The sequence below is a fragment of the Aspergillus eucalypticola genome, assembly GCF_003184535.1.
Source record: "Aspergillus eucalypticola CBS 122712 chromosome Unknown BO83scaffold_10, whole genome shotgun sequence".
NCBI classification, from domain to species: Eukaryota; Fungi; Ascomycota; class Eurotiomycetes; order Eurotiales; family Aspergillaceae; genus Aspergillus; species Aspergillus eucalypticola.
Window position 1 is genome coordinate 654,005 of NW_020290284.1, and position 18,227 is coordinate 672,231.

Consider the following 18,227-nt stretch of genomic DNA (forward strand, 5'->3'; position numbering starts at 1 on the left):
CATGCATATATAGACCATACCATGAATATGCCCCCAAGGTATTGATTCATGTGTAGGGTATTCAGAGAAAGTAATATCGACAGATACTCATGATCTAGTACTGGCATCCCGTGACTCCTTTCATGTCTGCTGACTCACGAAGGAGGCACCAATTCGGGCCAGCTGCAGGTGCTGTATGATTGGCTGTATAGTAGTAGTAATAGTCTCACGTGATTGACATTTGACGCGGAGAACTCCCGGCGCCGAGGTAATCACTAATCACGTCTTCAGTGGAAAAAAGAAAGACAGACGGAAATTCTCCGGTGGATTGAACCAGTTTTGAAATGTGCTATGTCAGGACTAAAGATAATCATGCAGATCAGTAGTTGTCCAACCAGCGAGGTCGGAAGTCGAAATAAGATGGGCAGCTCCGCACGGGGCCGACAACTCACCGCAGACCCGAACGGGGTGGCGTGGGTGGGAGCGAATACGCCCCCCAGCTCGCTTAACTGCCCGATTTCGCACTCGGCCTCCCCTCCCACGCAGTCCCGGTTCATTCTCTAGCACTCAGCCTACTGGAATCCGGTGGACACCCCTTTCGCTCGCACCCAGTCCTCCCGCTGGCGCTGTCCCAAGGGCCTCATCTACTCCAGATGCACCTGCGCCCATCAACTTTACCCATGGGATGGTTCACAGTTCACGCCTCCCTTCTCCGTCACTGCTGATATGACGGATATCTTCATCAACCAAGATTCCCCAACAACCAAAACTCTGTCTCTCAAACCGCCCGTCTTCCTGGCCTCTGCAAATATTCGCCTCTACTCTCTCCCGTCTGGCCTGCACTTAAGTTGGATCCGGCCCACTTGACCTCTGGTCACGACGGTCCATCCACGGACTAGTCAACTGTCCTACCCTTCACCATGGGTACAGAATATACTACCTCCACGATCGCTGGCTCTACCCCTGTTTCGTGTCGGTCGACAGTTCCCGGGTGGCACAATCGCCGTTATTACGGAATGACTAGCCTTGGGTCGCCAGGCTGATTAATTCTCTCGTCCGGCTATTCGGTCCTCGCGGCTTTCCTGGGAACTTGTCCTGGTGGAAAATGGTCGCTGATTATTTAACTTCGGAAGAGGACCATTGTACGATGTGCTTAGTTTGAGCAAATTTTCCTTCCCCTTTCTTTTTTTACCTTTCCCTCCCTCATCTCGCCATCTTTTTGTGTCCAAATCTGTCCCGGTTGTTCCCGTGACCTTCACAAACCTCACTTTTCTGACAATTACCAGACCTGGCGTTGCCTCTCGTGCCTGGTCTCCTGCTCTGAGCCTTGCTCGTCTTGCTGTGACCTGGGTCAGATCAACCGAAGCCTTGTTTTCCTGACTGCATCGCAGTTGTGAGGCGTCCGTAACAGGCCCGACACGACACCTACTTCTGTTTGTGTCCGATCTTGTCAGCTTTTACTTGGTCGGTTGGGATCTCGCCTGCTTTGTCGCAGTGTGTGCGTCACACGACTGTTGCTTTTCTAGAGATTGTCCGGACTCACGTCCGGGCACTGGAACCTCTCCTTCCTCCGAGCTTCCATATTATTCCGCTCGACGTCAAGTCCCGGACAATCAGCGAACCTTACGCGACTGCCCTCGCTGTGAGCCCACTCGCACGTGAGCATCTACTACATTAATATTAGGCGTTGTCGCCGGCTCTTTGAGCATTTCCACTCACCCCGACTCGTATATTGTGTCGTTTAGGTTGTTTTGAGCCGTCCCATCATCATGCTTCCTCCGATTCCAGCATTGGCGGACTACGGCATCTCGGCAGACCATGGCTTCCTCCCTCCAGAGCCACCGCTTGAGGTCTTGCCAGACCCTTATTATGCCAAGTGGGAGTGGGTCGTTTCCAACCTGCAGGCCCTTTTGACTAGCCGGAGGATCCGGGAGGTGGTCGACCATATGTCCACGCTGTCTACATCATATCTCCAGTCGGAGAACGAGTGGCGCAGGGCCTATGTCGTACTGGTATTTATGCTGCATGGGTATGTGTGGGGGGGCAGCAAGCCGGCAGAGGTAGGTGACACAAAGCTACAAAGTGGTTCCTGAGCTAATCTTGGTGACCAGAAAATCCCGCCTCAGCTGACCGTCCCACTATTCGACGTCTGCGAGCACCTGGGTCTGCCACCCGTGGCCACTTATGCAGGGGTGTGTTTGTGGAACTATAAGCCTATTTTCCCGGAGGAACCGATCGATGATTTACGTAATCTGGACACTATCAACACATTCACAGGGTCTTTGGATGAGAAGTGGTTCTATCTGGTCTCAGTGGCCATTGAAGCTCGTGGAGCACCCTCGATCCCGCTGGTGCTGCAAGCAATTGCGGCGGCCCGGGCTGGAAACAGTCTGGTAGTCACCGAATGCCTGCAGCGACTTGCCGAGGTGCTGGACGAGGTAGGGTCGCTGCTGGAGCGTATGTACGAGCATTGCGATCCGTACGTGTTCTACCACCGCATCCGGCCCTACCTGGCTGGCAGCAAGAACATGGCTGATGCCGGTCTCCCGCATGGTCTGTTGTACGATTATGGAAACGGAGAGCCCGAGTATCGACAGTATGGTGGCGGTAGCAACGCCCAGAGCTCGCTGATCCAGTTTTTCGACATCGCTCTGGGCATTGAGCACCGTCCGACCGGGGAGACGCGTCCGAGCAGCACTCCGATAAAGGACGAGAAAGAGGGGGTTGCTGGGGCACCTCGTCACGGGTTCATCCAGGAGATGCGTACATACATGCCTGCAGCGCACCGTCGTTTCTTGGAGCATGTCAATGCAGTGGCCAACATTCGGCAGTATGTGGAAGCACGACGGTCGGACAAGGCACTGTGCATTGCATACGACGCATGTCTGTCGATGCTTCGGGCAATGCGCGACAAGCACATCCAAGTCGTATCCCGCTATATCATTATTCAATCTCGGGACGCTCGATTTAGTCGCCCAGCGCGCGCAACCAGTCCCAAGAGACCCATCAACTTGGCGACCGCCCGAAACGGCGAGAAGCCGGACAGCAAGAAATTGCGGGGCACGGGTGGAACAGCCTTGATCCCGTTCCTGAAACAAGCACGGGACGAGACGGGCGAGCCAGCGATCGATGCATGGGCCCGTCGGCTGTTGAGTACAGGACCGTCAGAGTCTAGCTTCGCGGCGCTGAGCAAAGTGGACGAGGATCACGATGGACATCTCCAGGTAGTGGGGCTGTCAGGAACATGGGCAGCGGATGACAGTGAGGGTGGCATTTGTCATTGGTAGCATTGCATGGAATAGATGCTGCATGTTTTTTTTGTTTTTGTTTTGTTTGTTCATGATTCACTAATGAGCGGGTCGGTGTTTTCACTATCAGCATTGAGACAGCCGATGACGATGACGATGACGAGGGGGGATGATCGATGTACATAGAGCGATGAATACTTTTGATTTATGACGAGACTGATGAACAATGCATGAGAGACTGGACGTCATTTCCACCTACCTGTTTGCCTCCTTGCCCCTTTTGTTCCTGTTGCGGATCCATTTTGGTGTCACTTCGACTCTGCCGTGCCTGGCGATGACGTCGATGGTTGACGTCATGTACCCCGGACTCAACCACCACCATCTATCTATAAATACACCCACAACATCAACACCATCAACACAGCATTACACAAAGAAGCAAATAACCACTACTACACTACACTACATTACAATCAATCTACTCTCTACTACACTTCTTGAACCAATACTACATACACACCAACAACCACAATGTCCTCCACCGACTCCCCCAACAACAACACAACCACCACCACCTCGACCCTAAAATCCTACGTCGACCAAGCAACCGGCATGGTCCAACGCGCTGCTGGCTCCCTAACCGGCGACTCCTCCACCCAGGTTCGTTCCCCCTTCCCATCCCCATCACCATCAACCCCACAAACTAATAACCTCCATTTAGTCCACCGGCTCTGCCACCCAATCCCGCGGCGAAGCCGAACACAACGCCAGCCACAACAACTTCACCAAGCTCGGTCCCGTTACCGCCGACCCTGCCACGGGCGCTGCGGCAACAGACCACCCTCAGCGCAGCAACGGCAGCTGGGACCAGACTGTCGGTTCCGCGAAGGAGTCTCTGGGCAACTTGATTGGAAATGAGGGGTTGAGGAAGGCTGGACAGGAGCAGAATGCGGCTGGAAAGCAGGCGGAGGCGGAGGGCCAGGTGAGGGATTGGAAGGAGGGTGTTGAGGGTAGAGCTAAGGGAGCTGTGGGGAAGGTCGCTGCTGCGGCGACGGGGGATGAGGAGGAGGAGAGGAAGTGGAAGGATGTGCATGATGAGGGGAAGGTTAGGCAGAGGGGGGTCGAGAGTGAGGTCCAGAAGAGGTATTGATCACTCCCTCCGGATGAGGGATGGGTGACACGATATGATTGATATGACTGTTTGATATGGGAATGGAGTTATTGATTTGCTTTATCATCCCGTGTGATTTGTACCATTAGCACGTACTATGAAGCAACGAAGGGTCTATTGTTTACAACCGCATTTCTATCTGGTACATGACGCTGTAGTACAGAGAGGCTGGCTTTAGTACCTCATATATAACTTTGCAACCACTCGTCCTCCGCCAACTCCCGAGCAGAACTACGTTTCCCCGGCTCCCACTGAAGCATCTTTCGCATGAGACGCAAAAATGCCTTCCTCTCTGCCTTTCCCTCCAGAGTAGTCTCCCTTTCTTCAAGGGGGATCCGTTCGGTCAATAAATCTGGATGGAGGAAAGTACCTATACTCCTCAGTCAAAATTCCTCATCCAAATCTCCTCAAATACCGTATAATATACCTTCATCTGAGAAAAACTTATCTCTCAACTCCCCCCGCACAAGCAAACTCTCAGGCGGTGGTCCAAGAAGATTAATCATCTCCGCGAGATGCGCTCGACTCCGGTACCTGTCATCTACAGGATCGTATCCCGTGAACAAAGAACCACCTTCGTAAAGATCCCAGATCTATTCATCAAACATAAGCAGACTTCCACAAGGTTAGAAAAAGAATGCATGCACCCCACATTCCAAATATCAACACTATACGTCCACGGAACTCCCAGTATCACCTCCGGCGCTCGATAAATCCGAGGCTGGATGAATTCCCTCTGATATTCATCATTGATAACCATAGCAGAACCAAAGTCACAGAGCACGGGACCACCAACATCCTTGGGTATTTTAAGTTCCCGGGACATGTATACCATTCTGTCATCGACCTCTTTCCTCGGGACGGGTCGTTGGAGTTCATTTTTTTCAATGTCAGTGAAGACAGAGTCATCGTTGATGCCGAGCATGATGTTATCAGCCTTGATATCTAAAACATTATACCACGTGAGTATGACAAACCCAGGATAATAGTGGACTACAAACCAGTATGCGCAACCCCACACTCGGTATGAAGATAATCCAACGCCATAAACAACCGATGAAGAACAACAGCAAGAATTACCGAAGGTAACCTCTCCACCGGATTACGGCGCAAGAAGGTTAGAACACTCTCCCATAACGGCGGGTGCACGAGACAGCGATGCTTATCCCCCTGCCCATTGATATAGAATGTGTCGAGCAACGTTCTTATAACATCGCAACCGGGATGGTTACTCCCGGATTCCTGTTCCGTCCGTCTATACATATCGAGCTCGTCATCGACTCGCCGCCCCATACACTCCGCCTGGAGGAAGATTTTGAGCATGACATAGCGACGGTTACTATAGTGATAATTCATGTGTATATTAAGCAACAGATACACCCTTCAACATATACTAACAGCAAAGGAAAACATGAATATCCCACTCCATGTCCCGCGCAAGCCACGCTGTTGAATTCGATCCATATCCCAATTTACCAATGACCTGGTACTGATCTTTGATGACTTCTCCTATTCGTGTGGGATAGTACTGTGAGGCGGTATATTCGGGGAGAGTCTCTTCTTCTATTTTGTGCCAATTGGGGATCCGGGTGAAGTTGGGGTTGTTGAAATCTAAGGGTTTCCAGCGCCGCCCTAGCTAGGGTAGAAATCTTAGGAGCGATGAGCGCATGATTTAAGGTGAAAAGGGCGGGTTTAATGTCAACGGGCATGTATCTGGCGTTAATGTTGACCATGAGAGCGGAGCAATCACAGGGCGGGTCTACAAGAAGAGCGCGCTAGGCTGAATACGGAAAGGCTAATCAGATCCACCACAATATTTGGGACCGAAAAAAAAAGACCCTCCAGATGGAGTCTGAGGAGGCAAAAATTTGACCTACGCAGGACTCGAACCTGCAATCTCTTGATCCGTAGTCAAGCGCCTTACCATTGGGCCAGCAGGCCAGCTGATATATTTGGCTAATTATCTGTGGCTATATTAACCAGAAATATTGGCAGTGCTAAGGACGGGCTAGTCGAGGATAAGAAGCCTGTGTATGGCTACTACCTTTAGGGCTCAGATAATAGAGCTCTCTAAATATCTTTATGTTATAGATACCGGTAAGTTTTGTGAGTGAAGTGGGCATCACAGAGAAGACCAAGTAGTAAAAAATCAATCCATTTGGGCACTGGGTCTCTATCTCTATAGTGTCTACCAGAAGGTCATCACTTGATAATCTACCATCTTTACAAACCCTTCCCTCCTCTCTCAAGTTTCACCTGAGCGATAAATTCTCTGCTGGGCTTAAGGTCTTCCATATCGAGGAGCTCAATGTACCGACGCGCCGGCATTTCAAGACCCTCAACCATGTGGCTGTTAGGCTGTCCACCATCACCCATCTGTTTCAGCCGGAACACATTCCATTCCCAGGGGGTGAGGTGATCATCAGGTAATCCATCTAGATGACATTTGACTGCCTGGTTGAACATTGTCTCGAAAAACTGTGGCTTTGAGAGAATCTGAACGGGATAAGTCTTGCTCTTCCAATGCCCCAGTTGCGGCAAGCGAGGGTCCGTAACAACCATGTAATTCCGATCCTCAAGCCCTGGAACTTCCAGTCCAGGATCAGGCAGCTTTGGATCAATATCAGACTTCTTGTACAATTTGAGTGATTCACACCAAAATGGAGGGGTACCTTGTGGGCCATGTTCAAGGTGGAAATGATAGGGCGCCGGTGATGACGCTTCTTCAGTCAGAGCATCGTTCTCCCAGTCGCAATCCTTGCCTCCATTGCAGGGCTCGAGGCCGTTGGCACGAAGAGCTTCGGCTGCTTCGTGTACTTTTGCGTCGGCGACAATGAGGCTGGTTCCCTGTAGAGTTGTGTTACTATCTTTCCTTCTTCTTGAATGTTAGCATAGCAGGCTAGGGGTGAAGAACTTACCAGCCTGACGGGAATATTGACGCCATAACTTTCCAAAGCGACCTCTCCAATGAAAGCACAGGGTATTCTGGCCTTTTGAAGCCAAATAGTAACCGCTTCAGCTGACTTCATCCCATTCTTAGCTGGCTCCATCTCGAACCAGGGCACTTGCGATGAGGGATTTGTGGAGGCCATTTTTAGTTTGCAGTCATTTGTCTGTAAAGCATCTGCATATTCTCTTTGGTGGATGTTGAGGGTCTTTTATGGTTACACAAGATCAGTGGTCTTCAAAGTATATTGTTTCTGTCTTTCTTGCTTTTTGCTCTACACCGGAGATTTGCTGGAAAGTTCTTATTCTCGTCGGGCATGATCCGACCTAGTGAGTGGATGGACGGCATGATGAAGACAAGAGGCTATTCCCTTAAACGTTCGTCCTGTCGGTACTTCACGTAGTGGATCATTGCTGTTTAGCTACGATTATTGTGTAGGGATAGAACCTTCAATGCACCAGCAGAGTATCTTCATTAATAAAGTTGAGGTTCACACGGTATAAGGTACCAACTGCTGTGCATTCTGGGCAGCTTCCTTGATTTCTGTCGAATAATGGGAGTTGTACCTTTAATCATTCTTTGTTTGGCGACCCATGTACTAAATAGATGGTAGTATGTCTCACACGGTGGATGACAAGGAGTCCTGAGGACAAAGTGATGGGAGCATAGCCCTATCTGCTCACCATTAAACATGGGCAATCGCCGAAAACAAAGAATAGCCAGAAAGTCACATATTGTCAAATATTTATTGCCTACCAGATCCTAGGATAGTATCCACCTACCCAGACATACAAGATTCGAGATCTACCGCGAAGCTTCATTACCTGAAGATTGCGAGCCACACCCTAATCCAATGACTATTTGCAGACCTAAAATAAAATAACACCCAACTTTGAATTTACACCCACCCAGATCTAGCCCGTTTCACCCTATCTCTACCTCCCATCCACAACAGGTTACACCCGTACCCTCTATTCCCAAAAAGCATAGGGCAAAATCCAACTCTAAAAATGAGTCTCGAACTAAAAGCCCAGACTACGCTTCAGAAGTTCCCCTAAGTATGCAGATCCCTCAATCTTAGCCCCGGCCCTTCTCCACGACGATCCTATCCGTTTATTCCCCTCACACATCGGATCTCGGTCCAAGTTGAACCAGTTCCCATGCATATGATGGTATGCCCCTGCACCCTAACTGTCCCTGTCCCAGTCAGTCCCAACCCATCCCGTCCCATATACCAATATCTACTACTACACTCCACCCTCCAGTAGTACCTCTTTTTCTACTACTTCCTCCAACCTCACTCACCATCGATACCAAATATACCATCGAGAAAAAAAATAATACTAACCAAAAAAGCACCACCAAAATGCGCCTCTCCTCCCTGTTCCTCCTCCTCCCCACCCTCCTAGCCACCACAGCCATATGTGCCCCCGAACCCATCCCTAATGTGAACCTCAACGACAACAACCTCATCGCTCTCGCGCAAGCCTTGTACGTGTCTCCCATTCTCCCAATAACCTAACCAAGCCAAAACAATCGCACGTAAATCGATTAGTATATGTTTACTGATAATCTCATACAGAAAACCCTCCCTTCCCACACAAACCCAACCACCTCCCAACTTAGAGAGCGTATCCCCTCCACCACACGCCGTCGTGCACCAAGTCATCACAGCCGTTCCTCCTACAGCGCTCGCGCAACTCTTCGTGCCCGCGAAGCGCGTCGCCATGGCGAGTGAGTTCAGCGCCGGAAATACCCCCGAGTGGTATAAGGCGCTGCCGACGGACGTGCAGAGTTACTTTGCTGAGGTGAAGAGGCAGATTGCGGCGACGGGGGTGGGTGAGGCGAAGGCTGCGGAGGAGACGAAGTCGAGTGGTGGTAGTAGTGTTTCTGCGTCGGTGAGTGGGTGGATGGTTGGGTTGGTTGGTGCTGTTGCTGTTGTTGGGGGGGTTGTGGTTTAGGGTTTGGGTTTGAACTACTAGTATGGGGTCATTGGATGGGATGGTTGGAGATTATATAGGGATTGTAGTAGTTGGTGGTGGAATGGGGGTTGGAAATAATGGTTGTGGGGATGGTTTACTGTCGGGTAGTTGTGTCGAAGGTCTTAGGATTGAAAATTTTTGGTCATTGGGTTTTATGGTTTCTTTATCTTCTAATTGATTATCTTGCTTCTGTTTCCTGATTGTTAAAAAGTGTACGGAATAGTGCTTTTGCACTTGCTATTTCAAACCAACTACGGACGCCAAGCTATGTACATTGTCTGGCCAACATGTATCGACCTTATGGGTATCTATCTACAGATCCGTCTACATAGGTCTCGCAATCAAAAAAGAGTGATCCCATCATCATAACATCAATGCACTTCCAATCCCATGCCTTTGCCTATCTTCCGTATCAATGCCCGTTTCAAGAACGCTTCACGCGCAAGGCCACGCGTGTGACGTGACCAGGTCTCAACACCAATGACACCCTTAACCAGCGCAGCTTGAAGGGCGTAGATGGCCTGCTGGATACCGCGTTCCTCCGCAACCAAGTCGTACAATTGTTTGCCGACAACGGTCGGGGCAACGAGAACGTCGTCGATCGGTGGAAGACCCGACGCAACGGGATCTGTGCTCGATGACGGGGCTGAAGATGATATACGGCTTTGCGCATCGGCAATGACGCCATCTGCGCGCATGAGAGATTGCTGCAGGGTTGTGGTGTTTGATTGAAGAGTCGCATTGAGTGTGTTGAGCGACGATACTTCGCCTTGAAGAGTGGCAATCGCCGCATGCAGCGAGTGGGATTGAGAAATCAAGGATTGAGCGGCAGTCTCGGACTGTGCGACATTTGCTTGCAGTGTTTCTGCTAGAGTCTTGGAAACAGCGCGTAGTAGGGCATCCTTCTCAGGATTCGGTGGGATTGGGGGGGCCGGGCCGGTGGGCGTGAACGAGGGGAGCTCGAGCTCAAACGGAGAGGTGAGAAGATCTTGCGTCTCTGCCTTGGGACGTGGAGCTGGTTGCTGCGCTTGCTGAGGTCCAGCATGTGGTGACGGTTGGGGTGGGACTTGCTGTGGCGGAGGTCTCTGATAGACTGTAGGAGGGGCTTGTTGTACGGGGTAGTAAGTATTCTGTTGCGGAAGCCCACGACCCGAATCTTCGGGACGAGTAACGTGGGCACCATTCAATGGCCGGAACTGCGCTGGCCCAGCCTGGTATGCCGGTGTCGACTGGGATACGTGTTGCGGCTGTTGGGGCAAATGATACTGCCCGGATGCCATTGCAGGTGCTTGGCTGCGCTCCGGTGGGTACTGTGGCCTGTTCATAGGACTGCCCATGCTTGCCTGTGGTTGCATCTGTAGCCGCCTAGAATCATGCTCCTTCGGTGGCAGTGGGGGTAGCGGAGGGGGAGACGAGTATCGCGCTGATGACGGAGTGCTCTGTGATTGTGGCTCAGGTGTTTGCCCAGGTTTCGGGGGCGGCGGCGGTGGCACCTGAGCAGTTACCTGCGGGGAGGCATTCGGAGCGCTATGGGTAGGCGAGGGCCGATTGATTGTGGTATCGAGCTCCGGAGGCAGAGGGGGTAGAGGAGGTGCTTGTGCCTGTACCTGCGCTGGCGCCGGTCGCGGCTGCACAGGCTGTTGTTGTTTATATTTCACCGGCGGCTCCTTGGCGAAAACCTCACGAAGTATCATTAAGAAATCAATCAAAGATGATCGCTAAGCTTTGGTGTCAGCAATATGACATGCGCATTGCGACTGCACGATGACTAACCTCCCATGCCTCAGCCCAGTGTGCCAGGTAGTGATGGTACACCCTCCCTTCCAGAGTGACATGCTGACCTACACGAACAGCCATGTCTTGTGTTGGTGTAACATAAACCAATGGTGGTTCCCTGGGGTATGTGTTGGGGATCCATAGCGTGATGGGAAACTTGTAAACAGTGCCGCGGAACGTCACAGGCAACGTGCCGGTCAGTTGAAGGAGGAGGGCGGAGAAACCATTTTCGTATGCTAGAAGTCGAGAGAAAGATGCGGTCAGCAAGAGCGCAGTAAGGTCGCAGAACGGTGGCATACTGTAAACTTCAGTCCTCGGGCCCAGCGAAGGGTATTGACCGAGCACATTGGCTACATCATAGTAGGTGCGATTGGGGTCCTGGTAGGTTTGTCGGGGATCGTAGTGGTCCTATCCCTTGTCAGTGGAAGACTGTATGGGCGTGTGTTTGGTGATTATCTACCCTGATAAGGACACTGTACAGCCAGTTAAGCGTCCTTTGCGGCACAGCAGCCATGTTGGAGGGGGCGAAGGCGCATGATGGGGAAAGTGGGATGGCGGAGTTGGAGTTGGAGTGGGAGTGGGAGCTAGACCAACTGGGCATTGTTGGTGCCTCGCAGCCTCGCTCCACCGCCGCGGCAGTTCCCCGCAACTTCTCCCGCTGACATCTTGATCTATAACATCACCTTGTCAATACTCAATCATGTTTAAAAGCATCTATCCTAGCAAGACTAAACTCCTTCAAGATCTGTTAGTAAGTTAGGAATTGTGCAGGGTCAACGGATGGAGAGTAGAGTGTAGTAAGAAGTATAGTGCTGTGGCTGGAAGTGGAAGATATAAAAAGGATAGGGTACTGAACTACGTGGTGGTACCAAATCATAGTAGTGTCTGGCATTCCATTTCTCCCAACCCCAAATCAATAGTATAATGATAGTGTTAGCCGGGGGCCTGGAATCAACATGAGTCTGGTTGAAGCTCTCCAGACACTTGCTTCTAGGTGAACTCAATGCTAAGCACATATCGGCGATGGCGCAAAACCAACAAGATTCTTGATGATATTTCTACGGCCAATAGCTTGATGGGAATCCCAAAACATCCGACAACTTCGCAAGAAATACGTATAACCAACCATCTAGCTTTGGGCCAAGGTGTTTCAGCCCGAACGCATTCTTTCTGAAATAACACACTAGCAGGCCAACCAGAAGACTAAGGCCTCTCTGCTCCAGGAGACCATTGCACTGTTCAGCACGTGCAATATGGGGGCGGCGGCTTCTCATTCCTAAATTCTGGCTGGGATAGACTACACAGCCCAAGATACATAGTAGCTAGACGAATGCACAGATACAAGGATATTGATCCAGTCCAACAGACCCGAATATTCTCATGGACAAATATATTACCAGAGGTAAGAGGTGAATACATGTCTGTACCGTGATTAGTGTTGACCGAAAATCTAGTCTTCCATTAGGGGCCCCCCTTTTCACTTGCCATTGTTCTATGAAATGAAATTGATATTGTTTGTCTTACATTTAACATTTTCACAAACACCTTCTGGAGCTTATTTCTCAATCCGGTGAAGATTGGCATTGTTTAGGGTTGATATCCACTTTGTTCCATCATAGTATTGTTGCCCTCATATCAGCGCCATCCTACATATTGTCTGTTTCGGTGTTGCAAGACAATATGCAGCATCGCAAGATGCCTTGGCACGATGAATGTACGGCCATGGCTTTTAAGTTGGAAGACAGGCTTGGTCGTATTGCCCGAACAACTGTTATCCCCTTGCGATGGTCTATACAAGTCATCTTCTCAACCTCCCATCTTCTTCCGTCGAAGGAACCTGTCCACCTTAGCAACTCGTCATACTTGATCCTCACGTTGCAGAGCATTTCAACCATACTTGCTACAATCTAACAGCCACAATGTCCTCATTGGATCCTTTTACCCAGAACGTCACCTTCCATACTGGCGATGGGACTGCGTTCGAGGTGAACGTGCAGGACATTGACACCTTCTTGCAGTACTGCATCCAGATCTGCACCAACTATGGCGCCCAGCTTGGAGCTTCCATCGTGCTCTTCGTCATTCTCCTGCTCCTGACCAGACCTGAGAAGCGCAGTTCCAGCGTCTTCATCCTCAATTGCGCTGCCCTGCTCTCCAACGTTGGCCGTCTCTTCTGTCAAATCGTGTATTTCACTACCGGCTTCGTGAGAGTGTATGCCTACTTCTCCGGAGACTTCTCCCAAGTGCCAACCTCCGCATATGCCAACTCCGTCATCGCAGTGGTGTTCTACACCATCCTCGTGATATGCATCGAGGCCTCGCTCGTCCTGCAGGTCCAGGTCATCTGCGCGAACCTCGGTCGTGTATACCGACAAATCCTCCTCTCACTGTCCATCTTGATTGCACTGATTCCAGTCGGATTCCGTATGGGAATGATGGTCGAGAACGCCATAACAATCATGGCAGCCGAAAGTAGCATCCATCTTGTCTGGCTTCAGAGCGCAGAGAACATCACCGCCGCAATCAGCATCTGCTTCTTCTGCGCCATCTTCGTTGGCAAGCTCGGATTCGCTATCCGTCAGCGACGCAGACTCGGTGTGCGGGACTTTGGCCCGATGAAGGTCATCTTCGTTATGGGCTGCCAGACTCTGGTCATTCCAGGTATGTGAATCCTCCCCCACCCTCTCTTACCATTATATCTATAACTGAATCCTCGTCCACAGCCATCTTCTCAATCATCCACTACATCGCCGCCGTCCCAGCCCTATCCTCCAATGTCGTCACCCTAGTGACCATCTCTCTCCCTCTCTCCTCCATCTGGGCCGGCGTCACCTTGACCAAAGCCTCCACTGGCGCTGGTTCTAGCCCTGCCACCGGCTCCGGATCTGGTTCGTCAGGCCGCAATCTCTGGAACGTGCTCTCCTTTCCTGTCTTGGACAGTAGAAACACTACCAGTGCAACCACTTCCTCAATGCCAACTATGAATCCAGTTTCAACCAGCTACGCCGATAATGGTTCCTCCAAGCAGCTCAAGCAGCAGACTAATACCGAGGAAATCGGCATCACAGTTGAACATGAGATCTCGGTGCAGAGCTTCAAGAGGGAAAAGGACATGGTTTGAGCTGGACCATCGATACCGATTCGAAGGGACTGGTTCGTTCTCCTGGGGGTGTGGAACCTGGGTATAATGGTTGTGGTCAACTTGTTTCTCAGGACTGCTCGTTCTAATTATGGTTTTCTTTTGTGACTGAATCCTAAATGGTTGCAATGCACCGCGCATCAGTGACTTTAATTTCGTTTGTTTAATGCTTATTACCGTGTCTATTGGCATGATAGGTAGATTTCTTGCGGCGGCCGATTAACTGGCATTTAATGGAATTTATATTGTTTGTTATATGGAAAAACTTCACTTTAGGTAGGGTTAGCTGGTTCTAGTAGGTGTATTGTCCAGTAGTGTCCGACAGCGACTTTACCCTTGTTATCGTGTATCTCTCGCGGAAACGCCACGCTTACGATGGGATTTGACATAGGGATCATCACCATAAGCGTTTCAATTAGCTACACTAAGTACTATACGTTGAAGGCAAATTCTATTTGCGACCACTCCTCTCACAATACCGCCCAGCTGCGTCAAAACATGCTCAGCCCTCCCTACCCAACTTCGCCAACGATTCCGTAAGGAAGTCTCTGGCGTTCATCAGATCCGTGCTGCCGTAAACAACCCTCCGTTTCGGTGCCCCATGCACCCCACGGTTGGCGGCCCCGGCACCGTCAGCGCCTGGTTGTCCGCTTGTCCGGCTTACCCAGTCCTGCAAGTTGCCATATTCGTCCATGCTGCCGCCACCGACGGTGAAGACAATCGCTTCGTTGAAAGCCTGTCGGCGCTGGCCGAAGGTGGCGCTCATGCCGGGTCCGGAGCTGTTCAGGCTCTGTCCTTGGGCGTTGCGCGAAGCCGAGGCCGGAGGCATGGCGCCTCGGGCGTTGGCGCTGCGGGGGTCGAAGTAGAGGTAGCTTTCTGTCTTGGCGATAGCGGAGCTGGATGCGGAGGTGGGGTCCATGATAGATTCGGTGATCTTGGTCAGAGTCAGGTCCTTGTTGGCGGGCAGGAAATTCTTGACGCCGGAAATGAGGGAGTCGAAGTTGGCGCCGAGGGCTCCGGAGGTGATGCGGTCAGTCAGTTGGTTGGAGAGAGAGGAGAAGCCGCGGAAGAGGTTAGAGGACTGCTGTTGGGGAGCGGCTGTTGCGGTAGTCATCATGGTCATGCGCGTTATTTCACGGACCTGTCTGACATAGGCGATGGGGGTCACATCTGTGACGCCGATGCGAGTGAGGGCCTCTTCGAATTGGGTCATCTCAGAGCGGGAAACCTCTGTTTCAGTGCTCAGGAACCAGATGATGAAAAGACGGAGCTTGTCCAGGGGTTCGTTGCCTTTGCTGGAGTCGTTGATGAGTTCCATGATCTGGGCCTTGGTTTGCTTGGTGATGTTTTCTTCCAGTTCAAAGAAGTTATCCAGCTGGCGGTCTTTGATACCCTTGAGCAGGGCGGTCGCAATGTTCATGTGCATGTCAAGAATCGCCTTGCGCTCCCGAAGTTCCGGAAGAAGTGTAATGGCAGCCTTGAGGTGCTGTGCAGAGGCGCTGGTGTCGTTCTGGAGATCTTCAATCGAGGAAGCGCCGGTCTTCTTTGTGATCTCAGTAGCGTCCTCCTTGTAACGTGTAAGCTCCGCATCGATGTCTTCCGCAACCTGAGGAAATGGCGCGCCGGCATTACGCTTCCAGAAGAAGTCGTTGCTATTTAAGTCATATGCTCTCTTTGTCACGCCCTTCGCAGGGTTTGCTTCGTCGGTAGACTCTACGGTGATCCGATTGAGGCGCATCTGTAAAACGTCCTGTACCAGAGACTGGTACGTCCACGAGTGGGAAAGCATAGGCACTAAATCCACGTTGCGATCGACAATAATCAAAACGGGTCGCGATGAGGGAACTCCAGGCGTGTTCTTCTTGTTTGAAAACAAATTGTCTTTCGAGTTAAGGATGTGATCGCGTAGCTTGCGGTCCAGCTTTGTTGCTATCAATTCTGCTGCGCCGCCCTTAGGACACCGGATAATGGGGATGGCACCTGTTCGTTTTCATCCATCAGTCAAAGAAACAAGGACCATGCCGATTGACCTACCCATTGTGACGCTAACGCTGAACAACCCGCTTACAATCCTATCCACAATCGCGTCCAGATCATCGTCGCTGGTTTGCGCACTGTTGATCTTCCAGTATGCATCGTTTCCTAGTCCCAAGCTGAAAAGGTCCGGCTCAGCCACAATGAAGTTCAGATACTGATCATAAACTTGTGCGACATGCTCTGCGGTTCCGGTTGTCGCTATCTGAGACGCAAAGTCTTCGAGGAGGGGTCTAGGTACGGAAGAGAGGAAGTTGACGTAGGCAGGAGAGTAAAGACCGCGAGAAAGGTCGTTTGTGATCGCTTCGACGTTAGAAGGTGTAGGTTCGACGAGGTAAACAACAGGGACGTCGGGAATTGGGTATCGTGTGGAATTGATATTTCTGGCGCAGGTCGTTAGCTACGTCACGTACGCAGAGCGATCGATTTAGGGGTCTGGACCAGGGTTCGTACAGATGAATTGTGACCCCCCAAGCTCTAAGGTCATTGACCCGCAGCACGCTGCTGATGACATCTCTTCCCATATTATCAAACACTAAGACCTTCCAAATAGGATCGCCATCCTCATTCAGTACCGGGGTGGAAATGAGGCCCTGCGCGGACGCATCGTGGTGGGTGTCTTCCGCGGGTTGCGGTTCATGGTTCAAGTTGAGAATCTTGTGAATGGAGGCTGAGATTTGAGTTAGAAAACTATGAGGATCTGCACAAATCCAATACGGACAGCAGAAACCTACCGACCTGACGGTCCCTCAAAGACGTTTGTTGCGAGGCCATAGCAGTTCGAATTAAGCTGGACTTGCTTTCACCCCGGATGGTTTTCACGATTACCTGGAATGGCCAAGATTCATGACATGTGGTGAGGGGACAGGGGCAGGGAGATCAAGCGATGCGATAGTGAATTCCGGGGAGAAAAGCAGCAATACTCTTAAACTCCGCTGGAGATAGATATTATGATAGAGAGGAATTACCCACTCATTAGTCTGTAACTACACACACTCCACCTGGCATCCTGAGAAGCTCCCGCAATTGATGAGGAGATGACATAAGCTCCCGCCCAGCCAATCTGGGCACTGCGATCATGTGCCTCACGCTAGGTCGGAAGAGGCGTAGCTCATTTCAGGCGTGGCCCAACCGAGCGCCGCCCGGCTTTTTCAGTCTCACGACAACCAGCACTACCAACCACCCTCCCTCTCCCCCCATCCCTATCCCTTCCACCCTTCCTCGTAAAGCAAATGACTATGCTGCTAAGCTGCAGTCCCGAGTGGTTCTTTGTATAACACCTTTTCTTATCATCTTTTAAGACAGAATAAGAAGAAAAGGTCCACCCAGGACAGGCAGTACGAGTGACTTTTTGCCTCAGCTGCTTTTGCAACCAAAAGAAGAAGACAGGAGAACGTGAGGCTGGCAGGAGAGAAGAGTGACAAGGACAAGGATACAAACACAAGGCTTTTATTTGTTTAAAAGGATTGCTTGGGAAAGCCGGAGCAGGACAGAAACAGAAGAAGGAGAGCAGGCTCTTCAGGAAGCCAAAGATTATCTTACGTCTATTATACGGAGTATTTGGCTGGTGTATTCGAGAGAGTTGATCCAGCTTTTTGCAGCGTGGACAACCTTGTTCTAATCTGCCTAAAAAAGAAAGAAAGAGGAGAGAGAGAGCTTTGAGAGGAGAGGCTGCAGACTGGGGATATCGCGCAACGTGACGTGACATTTAAGGATATCAGGCACAGCCAAAGCCGAAAAGTCTGGTGCCATTGCTTCCTCTCTGACTTACTCCGAGAGCTCAGGTGTGGTTCCCTTCCCCCCCCCCTCCGCTGCCTCCGAATAGGAGACAATTTCACGGAACTGGAAAGCGGGAAGAGCAGCGGGCGCCGACCATTTGCCACCCTCCATTCGGCAACTCATCGGTTCTCTACTACTACAGTACTTACCTACCTACCCTATTTTCACTACG

At 51.0% G+C, this 18,227-nt stretch overlaps 8 protein-coding genes and 1 non-coding gene across 9 annotated transcripts; 4 read left to right on the forward strand and 5 right to left on the reverse strand.

Annotated features, from left to right (window-relative positions):
* Nucleotides 1-1,748: 1,748 nt before the first annotated feature.
* BO83DRAFT_398240 (indoleamine 2,3-dioxygenase) lies at nt 1,749-3,266 on the forward strand (the record flags this gene model as incomplete). Its single annotated transcript, XM_025533238.1, has 2 exons — nt 1,749-2,039; nt 2,091-3,266. 2 exons carry the CDS (start codon nt 1,749-1,751, stop codon nt 3,264-3,266), a joined length of 1,467 nt encoding a protein of 488 aa, XP_025388941.1.
* Nucleotides 3,267-3,729: 463 nt separating this feature from the next.
* BO83DRAFT_377897 (uncharacterized protein) lies at nt 3,730-4,525 on the forward strand. Its single transcript, XM_025531112.1, has 2 exons — nt 3,730-3,887; nt 3,949-4,525. The coding sequence occupies exons 1-2, from the start codon at nt 3,759-3,761 to the stop codon at nt 4,375-4,377; spliced, it is 558 nt and encodes a 185-aa protein (XP_025388942.1). The 5' UTR covers nt 3,730-3,758; the 3' UTR covers nt 4,378-4,525.
* A 55-nt stretch (nt 4,526-4,580) lies between these two features.
* Nucleotides 4,581-6,034, reverse strand: BO83DRAFT_311047 (putative protein kinase; the record flags this gene model as incomplete). The annotated part of the gene is made up of 5 exons (XM_025527459.1): nt 4,581-4,768; nt 4,826-4,991; nt 5,021-5,343; nt 5,400-5,737; nt 5,823-6,034. Coding segments are annotated over 5 exons (1,227 nt in total), but the record flags the coding sequence as incomplete, so codon positions are not given.
* A 233-nt stretch (nt 6,035-6,267) lies between these two features.
* BO83DRAFT_t137 lies at nt 6,268-6,339 on the reverse strand. Its single transcript has one exon. It is a non-coding gene; the product is annotated as a tRNA-Arg (tRNA).
* Nucleotides 6,340-6,621: 282 nt separating this feature from the next.
* Nucleotides 6,622-7,550, reverse strand: BO83DRAFT_443891 (uncharacterized protein; the record flags this gene model as incomplete). Its single annotated transcript, XM_025536470.1, has 2 exons — nt 7,317-7,550; nt 6,622-7,245 (listed from the first exon to the last, which is right to left on the reverse strand). Exons 1-2 carry the CDS (start codon nt 7,488-7,490, stop codon nt 6,622-6,624), a joined length of 798 nt encoding a protein of 265 aa, XP_025388944.1. The 5' UTR covers nt 7,491-7,550.
* Nucleotides 7,551-8,670: 1,120 nt separating this feature from the next.
* On the forward strand, nt 8,671-9,327 carry BO83DRAFT_416694 (uncharacterized protein; the record flags this gene model as incomplete). Its single annotated transcript, XM_025534712.1, has 3 exons — nt 8,671-8,836; nt 8,928-9,243; nt 9,307-9,327. Exons 1-3 carry the CDS (start codon nt 8,712-8,714, stop codon nt 9,325-9,327), a joined length of 462 nt encoding a protein of 153 aa, XP_025388945.1. The 5' UTR covers nt 8,671-8,711.
* A 212-nt stretch (nt 9,328-9,539) lies between these two features.
* BO83DRAFT_359518 (putative endosomal sorting complex protein TSG101) lies at nt 9,540-11,650 on the reverse strand. Its single transcript, XM_025529357.1, has 4 exons — nt 11,564-11,650; nt 11,403-11,511; nt 11,101-11,339; nt 9,540-11,045 (listed from the first exon to the last, which is right to left on the reverse strand). The coding sequence occupies exons 1-4, from the start codon at nt 11,615-11,617 to the stop codon at nt 9,699-9,701; spliced, it is 1,749 nt and encodes a 582-aa protein (XP_025388946.1). The 5' UTR covers nt 11,618-11,650; the 3' UTR covers nt 9,540-9,698.
* Nucleotides 11,651-13,022: 1,372 nt separating this feature from the next.
* Nucleotides 13,023-14,224, forward strand: preB (alpha-factor pheromone receptor STE2; the record flags this gene model as incomplete). The annotated part of the gene is made up of 2 exons (XM_025532749.1): nt 13,023-13,764; nt 13,827-14,224. The coding sequence occupies 2 exons, from the start codon at nt 13,023-13,025 to the stop codon at nt 14,222-14,224; spliced, it is 1,140 nt and encodes a 379-aa protein (XP_025388947.1).
* Nucleotides 14,225-14,672: 448 nt separating this feature from the next.
* sly1 (syntaxin-binding protein) lies at nt 14,673-17,446 on the reverse strand. The gene is made up of 4 exons (XM_025528450.1): nt 17,011-17,446; nt 16,730-16,946; nt 16,277-16,659; nt 14,673-16,222 (listed from the first exon to the last, which is right to left on the reverse strand). Exons 1-4 carry the CDS (start codon nt 17,048-17,050, stop codon nt 14,745-14,747), a joined length of 2,118 nt encoding a protein of 705 aa, XP_025388948.1. The 5' UTR covers nt 17,051-17,446; the 3' UTR covers nt 14,673-14,744.
* Between the last annotated feature and the right edge of the window lie 781 nt (nt 17,447-18,227).